At 38.6% G+C, this 8,888-nt stretch overlaps 1 protein-coding gene across 1 annotated transcript in view; it reads left to right on the top strand.

Moving 5' to 3' along the window:
- Positions 1-70: 70 nt before the first annotated feature.
- Positions 71-8,888, top strand: part of UBR5 (ubiquitin protein ligase E3 component n-recognin 5) — an 89,308-nt gene continuing 80,490 nt past the window's right edge. The window contains 1 exon segment of the mRNA XM_035893913.1: positions 71-144. Coding sequence (XP_035749806.1) covers positions 86-144 — 59 coding nt within the window. The 5' untranslated portion in view covers positions 71-85.

Raw genomic sequence — 8,888 nt, 5'->3', positions numbered from 1 at the left:
ACTCCGGCCTGCCGGGGGAGTCCCGGCGTCTGCCCCAGGAAGTGGGTTCCCGAGGATCCCTGGCCGGGGACGAGGAGGAGCGAGGATGTGTGTCCATATTAATCAGCGACGGAGCGAGGCAGACAATGCAGAGGGGGGATCGCGGTGTGTGTGAGAGAATGACGGGAGCGGGGAGGAAGCCGATGTGCGCCAGGGATGTTACACGCGCACGTACCGCCAGTGTGCTCTGCGCTCCCCTTCACACATGCGGGTTTTTTGTTGGGTATTTTTTGTTCTCTTTTTTTCTTTAAAATACGAAAGGAGGCCCAATCTGCAGATTACTGATTGTGTGCGGCTTGGCTGGGACGGGAATGACAGCTAGAACAGCAGCGCAGCCTGCTTGGGAACCTCGTAGCTAACTTTCTGTTGGACTGGGGGAGAGAAATTGCAGGCTGGGGAGAAACTGGAATGCTTGGGAGAAGATAAATCCACCAACCGAATTTTCTTTGCTGCTTGATGGGTATTTGACAGAGCTCTGTGTGGCTGTCAAATACTTCTTCTGTAGCAATTACTAGTGGTATGTGTTATAGCTTGTGAATTTTACTCATGCTCTTTTATGTAGAAATTCTTAAGAAATATGCAACTTTTCATCTTTAATTTCTTATAAATTAATGTGTGAATAAATCAAGATCATTAATCATCACTGGATAGAAACCTATGTGGTTTTTTACACTATAGATAATGTTACTTAATTTTTATAAGTAGCATTTATAAATAGATAGATCTTAAACCGAATGGGCTCTTGGTTATATTCTTCTGGTTTTGATTTTAGCCAGGTTTCAGATTAGGCCAGGATCCAGCTCACTTCCACTATTGCTTGTAGCTAGGTCACTTTTCCTAGTCCGGTCTTTGCTGAGATGCCTCTGTTAAAACACAGCTGAGGTTTGAGGGCTTATGATGAGGAAAATAGGTCATGTGAAGATAAAATTTCTGCCAAACTACATCATCCGTGCCCTTAAACACAGAAAAGAAACTTGTAATGATAAAAGAGGTCCGAAACCTGAAGTGCATTAGTGTGGAGTGTATTTTTTTTCTCTTAACCCGATAATACATTTTACAGGATCCTGCTTCCTAGGAGGCCTACCCATTCCTAAGGGATTGATTGGTTTTCTCCACAGCAATACATTCAGTTTTGGCACACATCATCTGCCTTTAGAGTGACAAACTGAGAGGTGATGCTGTACTAGGAGTTCTTCTGCTTCTTCATTGCGCTGTTTTGATTTAGGTTAAGAACTTGAAAGGACCCCAGTGGTTTTTCTTTTTCTTTTTTTAATGTTGATGGGCCCTTAGAAAACATTTAGCGTGCAATTATCACACTTTGTTCAGAGTGAGAGAGCTCATCTATTTTTTCTTTAATGTCACCTGTTTTGTTGACTTACTGATGTTAAAGATGATGCCCCTTCAGTCTTCATAATGCTTCATAATTTTTTTTTAATTTCCTTTTTTTTTCTTCTCTTCTTAAAACAGCAGCAGCTCTTACAACTTCTATTTGATACAGGAAGCTTCATAATGTGTGGTAATTAATATATGGAGAAAGCTGCAGAAGTGCCATTAAGTAGTGATTTATTCTGAAAAATCAAGTGGCTCCTTGATCTGAGCTGCAAGTCATAAATTTCCACTTCATAAATATAATTTTGCTAGAAGTGTGGTAGCTGTGTATCAGAACTTGTAATGCAGTGAAATCAGAATGATTCATAAATAGGATTGAGGCACACATGTATGTGGTGGAAATGCCAGTTCAATTTTATCAGTAGCATTGCTGCTTATTACTGTTCTGTCAGTATAGATCAGGATCTAGATAGCTTAATAAATTCTCATATACATGCTCATAGAAGTTAGGATCTTGGAACACCTCATTTCTCCATGATGTTTCTTTCCCCTCTCACGCTTTATAGGCTTTTTCGAGTCTGCGTGACATACAGTGGTCAGTAGCCCAAGACAGTTTTTTTTCTGTCGCATTCTGAATAGATAATTACTTCTCAAAATCTGATTTTGGGACCATAATTCTGTATTGTGTGCTTTCATTTGTAGTCTATGTAGGACATGATCAATTGTATTGCTTTCAGTAATGGATCAGCATTCCGCATCTAAGAAACAATCATATTTTAAAACACAAGGGATTTATCAGTGCAGACCCCGTGTGTTCAGAATACGCGGCAGTTTTGAATTTTTATAATAAAGTATTTGATACATTATGCTGAATAATCAGCATAGATGTGTGAAGGGGGTGAAGTGTGTTTGGAAAGCATCCTTCTCCTGAAGTATTGTTCTGCTCTTAAGCAGTCGCCAAAATGTGAGGAAGTAGTTTTTTTCAGTTTGGTTTGGTGCAGTTTGTGTCACTCTGTTTTACAGTTTTTATTAGCTTTTCTGTGTAATTTGTTACCCTCTTATTCATGCAGCAACTCGGAGAATGTCAAAACTTTGAAGAAAAAAGGAAAAAGTAACTGTAGAACCACAAGTAATTGGGAGGACTCCTGAGCACGCCTACTCATCACCTGAAAGTACTTCTTAACTAGCGTTTTCGAAAATACCAGTTAATATTGTACAGTGATGGTAGTTGTTAGACCTCTCTCGAATAAGTTGAGGCAGTGTTGGCTTGGTCATGGTATTCACTCAGATGTCTGGAAGCTAGTTCCACTGGAGAAAGCTCATAGAGGACAAGGTTATATTTAGTTTTGCAGTTGTATTAGGATTCATTTTTTTGAAATGGATAGTAGGCTAAACTTTTGTTTAGGATGAACTGAGCTAATTAAGCTTTTCCAGGTAAGTTTATTTAGGAAGATAAGTAACTTGAAATTTTTTGCCCAAGCAATTTGTTCTCTGCAAACTGAGTGTAAAAAGTTTTAACCAGACAAAAATTGGGTATGGCCTGCAGTTTGAGAAATAACTCCATAAAGTATCTGGGATATAAATAATTAATGGCTTTCATCTTTGAAAAAGAGATGCCCAGCTTCTGTTGCAGTGGGTGTTAAATATATTTTGTTGATTATCCACCTTTTTCATGTGTGTTTCAGGGTTGGAGGCTTTGTGAAGGAAGTTTGACACACAATTTCATAGCTAAGTCAGTCTTAGTAAATTCTTAGTATATTTCTTAATTTTATATTGGGTTAGGAAGTGGGTGTAGCTGTGACAAATAACCATTTCTTGGCTGTTATGAAACCTCACAGGAGCAGTTTAACTTGCTACTCTGTAGACTGGGGAGTCTTTCACCTTAACGTGAACGGTGTTTCTTACATGAACTAACCTTCAGGGACAGGATTCATCTCAAGGCTTCGCCTTTGTTTTTACCTTATACTGAGAAAATTCTTGTCAGCTAAGTCATTTAAGGCACAGCATAGGGTAAGACGTCATTTTTTTGAAGTACTTGTCAACACAATGTTAATGTGCTTTTTTCTCTCCTCTTCAAGATGAGATGTAATGAATTTAGTTAAATAGAGGGTATTCTGAATTTTAGGATGATTGTTAAGAAGTGATACGTAGTCAATTTGCTTGCAGTAAGCTCTCTGAAACAAGTAATATGACTGAGAAAAGTTCGTTCGAAGATTCAGTGAGTATTCATGTACAGTCAGCTTACGGGGAACTCTCTTACGTGAGTTTTGTTTTTCTTTAATAATATATTCAATGCCTTTCTCTATTATCAAATACTACTTTCTTTAGGCCAGGCCTGAACTGAAAAATGAACCAGTGTACTTTACCTTGCCTGCATTGTTTACACTCTCTGAAAATCAATTTCCGTGGGAACAGTGCCTAGCAAGAACATACCCTTTTAGTCTGTGCCTGTGTATTTCATATCTTATGAGCATGAAAACATCATTTTGAAGTAATAGGCAAGTGATCAGTGGATATGTGGGCTGCTTGATGAGCAAATCTGTTAAAAATCCCAAGCAGATGTTGCTGGAAGGAGCTGGTCTAGGGTGTGGTATGATTCTGTGCAGGGAGCCAGCAGGGATGTGGAGCTAGTGTCCTGGCCCCACGTGTCTGCGGGAGCCATGCATGGAGCAGGAGAGCTTTCCTGATAATTCAAGTGTTTGCTTAGCCCTGAACTCCCTCTTCCACATCCACGGTTGCGCTGGGAGAGTACCTATCCTCTTGTGGAGAGGAAGGGCAGCCTGAGCATGAGCTTCCCTGCTGTTACTCACACCTAATCTGCATTGCTGCTCAAAGTTGGGAGAAAGAAGGGATTGACTGACTCAAGTAGAAAAACCTGCAAGTTGTGTGCAGATAATATGGTAATTGTTTTAGCTCAAGTGATTTATTTTGGTGCGCTTTAAACTGTTCCCTAACCTACTTCAGCAAAAGTGAGGTTAGCCTGCCTCAAACAGGAATAGATGGTTTAATTACAGGGAAACCGTTGCTGATGTAGTACTTCAATTCCCTGAGTTACAGTGGCTTGATGAGACTTCAGTAACGGGAGAAGCATTGACTTTGTTTTTAGGATTAATTTCTTGAAAGCATAACAAAATTTAAGTTGAATTCTTTTAGAAGGAAGGGATGGCTTGCTTTCATTTCTTTCCATCATTGATCAACATGACTGTCATGGCATTATTATTATTATCATCAGACTCCTAGTTGGAAACACTTTTTTTAACATAAAATGTTTTAGCTGCGTGAAAAGGTTTGCACCACCACTGTGGTTATACAGACCGTTATAGGATTCATACATCGAGAAGCAGTGCATTTATAAGATTTGATGTAATTTCAGTTTTGTTATTTAAAGATGATAATTTGGGAAGTTAAGCATCAGAACTTACACTTAAGCATCATTTCATATCTGGTTGAATGTGAAAGGTTACTTACGCACAGGCCAATAGTCTTTTTGGACTTGTGATCTGCCAGGGTCCTCTTCTGGTTAGTTTGCTGTGCCCCAGACACTGCTTTTTAGAGAGTATGTATGTAATTGTGAATGTTCTTGCTGAAACTTTCCTGAGATGTTTAAGTCGAAGTAATTGCTTTCTTCTGAAGGCAGGAGGTTTGTTTTCCCCAGTTCTTACCTTGCACTAACTTAAGTGTCTGATCCCACAGTAAAGTGATTTAATATGCTAAAATGATATAAAGCTAACCCTGATAAAGCGAAGTAAATACAGTTTTGTGGATTAGGAAGCTGAACTGGTTTATCTCCTGGTTTGGTGAGCATCAGAGTAGATGGATAAAAAAGGGGGGGATTTTGAAAAGTGCTGCAGGAGGGAGAGTTGGGAGTGAAGAACGGGGAAGAGGAAGCAGGGTTGAGTTCCTTCCATTTTGAAAGGAGCAAGTTTATTTTGGCTACTGTAATGTGAAACTGTACTGTGAATGCGATCGGGGCTGAGAGTAGTCATGACCTGTCACATGGAATTTAGTAAAACAGCAATTGGGGCACAAATGTTGCCTCTTTTTTTTTCCTTCTCAAATTTTCTGTGAGGTTTGAGCTTATTTGTTGTTAGACCAATGATAAAGTAAGATTAATGGAGTAAGATACTAACAGCCGTATTTTAAGGTTAGCAATGCAAGTCAGAGCTGTCAGAAAGCAACTGTTTTTAATTCTGAGAACAGTAAGGCATCAGTCAATGACATTTATGTGGTAATTCTTGGTAAAAGTTAAAATCTATAACAAATAGCATACTTTTAAGGTAATTCTGGTACACTATGTATTTATTAAATGTTCTAGTTGCCATGTAGGATATTTTGTAAAAAGGTGTTTGCAAACAAATTTGTAATTAAGCCATAAAATAGATGTAAAGGTTATGACACTTTTTTCTTGAACTGTCTAAAGCTTAAGTAGAGAACTATTCAGTGCACAATTACGTGTGTGTGAAAAATTACTTGAGAGAAGCAACCAAGGATGTACCTAAGCATGGCAAGCTCTGCAGTGTGTTGTAGCTGCCTTTTTACAGTTATGGCACGGTTAATTGTTCGTGACTTAAATGAAATAGACAGCAGTATGTATTTGAAAATTACATAAAGAAGGAGAAGGGTTTTCAAGGTAGCTTTTATTGTAGTGATTACACTAACAGCAATCTAGGTAGTTAAATTTGCAAGACACTCCCTGTAAAAGCTGCTGGTTTGTCTTTCCCTGCATCAATTCAGCAGCCGCTTATGCAGGAGAAAACCATATACCAAACCTACTTGTGCTTTTCAGTTGCACAAATGGGTTTTTTTAAGCTTGAATTCAGTGAAGTCCACTAAGGATTTGGCTCTTAGTAATAACTTCACATAAAAGACTGCAGTAGTTGGCATCTGTATATGCCCCAGAGAAAACGTGGGGACAAGGCCTAGTTGTAGTGGCTAGAGGATTTTAAATTGGGAGGAACGATTAGGAGAAAAAATACTGACATAAGTGTGCAAATGTGATTTTCAACGTGCACATGTATTTCGTCCAAAACTGTAAGCCTGTCAGTTTAAATGAGGACAATCACAGCATTAGTTAGTCCACTACAGCAATAATTATCAAGGTTTCAGATCTTATTTATTTTCTCTTTCTGGCATAGAACTATTTTGACAATAAACTCTGTGCTCTGCTTTTTGAAGTCTTTCTGTGCTTAAAAAAAAAAAAGCAGTCAACTAACACTGCTTCCTTTCCTCTTATCCTTCACCTCCAAAGAAGATTAACTATTTTTTTTTGATTTAAGGAGCTTTCTGTTACATCTGAGAGAGAGAGTATGTACCACCTCACTGTGATACAAAGCTATGAAGTTTGCCTGTTCTAAACACTTCAAACATACTGTAAAACTGAGTAGAAAGGTGTAAGGTGGGCAAACTGGTCATCTACATTTACGTAAAACTGTCAGTTTGTTTCCAATTCAGAAGTGATTTAACTACTGAACTTGAAAATTTTGTCTTCCTCTCACAACTCTATCTGCTACTGCCAGCACTTGCAGGGGGATTTCTCATAGTAAATGAGTAAATGCTTCACCCTGGCTTTCGGCATATCTTAGCTACTGTGCTTTAAAGTGCACTGTGTTTTACAGTACCAGTCCATGCTGGTACAGAAAGGTTTTGAATATTCGTTTCCCACCCTTTTGTAACACCCCAGTTCAAAAACAACCCCCACCCCACCCCCCTTCAAGGGGATGTGCTTTTGTTTGTTTGGGTTTTGTGCTTTTTACTTAAAGTAACTGGTGTTGTGGACAGTTGGGAATATTTTGAGTAATCTAGGGTGATTATACCCATGCAGCTGTGGTTTGCCTGCTCATTAGAAATAGCCCAGAAAGAAACTCTGTGCTCTGTACACAGGCCTTGGTGGTATTACTTTCTGCAACATGTTTGTCATCATCTCTAGTTAAGCTGAATGCTAATTTTTGTCTTTTTTTAACACTGTGTAGAAGTGGTAGTTGACTAGTTTAAGTCAAGCCTGTGTTAAAATGGCATTTTAAAAATTTGCTTACAGTCTTTCATTACGCTTTATTCTCTATTCTCCTTTAGGTTTCCTCAAGCTCTCACCTTTTTCACCTTTGGGATAGATTATCTCTTTATATACGTAGGTAGTTCCGATACAATGAGATGGATCTTGATTGTGATCTCTGGATTCTACTAAAAATTGTAATTACATGATGTAGTTTCCAGTGTGGAGTCTGGCATTGACTTCATATGGACAAATGTTTGTGCTACAGTGTTTTTACCAAAAACTTAACTGGAAAATAAATACCCATGTGAATGCAGTTGAATGGGAGTTGTAGGCCTTACTCTGTTGTCATTTGAAGTCACTGGGGTTTGTCACTTCCTTCAGTAAGTGTGGTATCATTTTAATTTCTCATTCATCTTGCAAAATTAATTATCTTAAGTGTATGTCAGTATTTATTCTTTCATTTATGTTATGAAGTTTTGCTGTTCTCTGTCCAGCTCTGAAAATAATCAGAGCTGCATTTTTTTTTCTTTCTAGTAAATATCAAGAAGTCGTCTTCTAAAGAGAAGAACATCTTCTAAAATCCATCTATTTTTAATGGCTTTTAATCCATTTGATACTGTTTTTCCTATAACTGAGCGATCTCTTTCTTAGGTTGTTGAAATTCTTTTCTTCAGCGTTGGCCATGCTTAGTACATTAGTAACAGCAGTTTTCCTTCTCTCTCTTTTTCTTTTTTCTTTTTTCTTTTTTTTTTTAAGGTATTAATTTACACAGTTTGCTGACTTTGGCAAGATGTATCTGTCTCTAGAGCAAGGATTTAAAGGTACTTAATAAAACATTGTGATGATACAAACGATAGGATCTTGTCATTGTGGGGCAGATTGGGTAGGCAGAATGTAATCTGTCTAGGGTTGCCCTGCTCTTGATGGGAGGACATGGTGGGGAGAGCAGGCTCTTTGCTGGAAAGGCCAAAGCTTTGTTTCTTTTGGTGCAGAATCTGTATCTGGCAAGACTGTTACCTGAATTAGTATGGCCGTAGGCAAAATGTGAAGCAGGAGGTAAGCAATGTGCTGCTTCATGAGTTCTTGTAGAGGAACCAAAATACTAGTTATGCTGAGGGGAAGCACCTGGAGCTTTGTGGCTGTGGTACAGACAGATGGAAAAGAGAGAATCTGTTTTTCGGCAATGCAAAAAAGTATTGTGATGAGCTGTGCACCTCAAAAGCTGGGTTTTCTTTTGAGTTATTTTGCCTGCAGTGTGCATCTGACAAAGTGATTTGGCTGCTTGTTTTTCTGGCATGGTGCTTGCTCTCTACTCCCTACGCCAGGTCTCATTCCATTGCTATCTGCATCAAAGATGCAGTGTCTGAGAGGAAGGTTTTGAAGATGTATGTTTAGTAGAAGACAGTGCAGTGTGAGGAGGGGAGTCCATGGTATTTAAAAGGCAGTTTTTAACAAGTTTGAAAAAGTGACATGCAGATAGTACTGTGATATCAGAGATATCAGAGATTTTGCTGAAGACTTCAAGCCT

Source organism: Egretta garzetta, unplaced genomic scaffold (assembly GCF_000687185.1).
Source record: "Egretta garzetta isolate BGI_Z169 unplaced genomic scaffold, ASM68718v1 scaffold154, whole genome shotgun sequence".
Lineage (NCBI taxonomy): Eukaryota > Metazoa > Chordata > Aves > Pelecaniformes > Ardeidae > Egretta > Egretta garzetta.
Note: the sequence above shows the minus strand (reverse complement) of the source record. Positions and strands in the feature narration are given on the sequence as shown.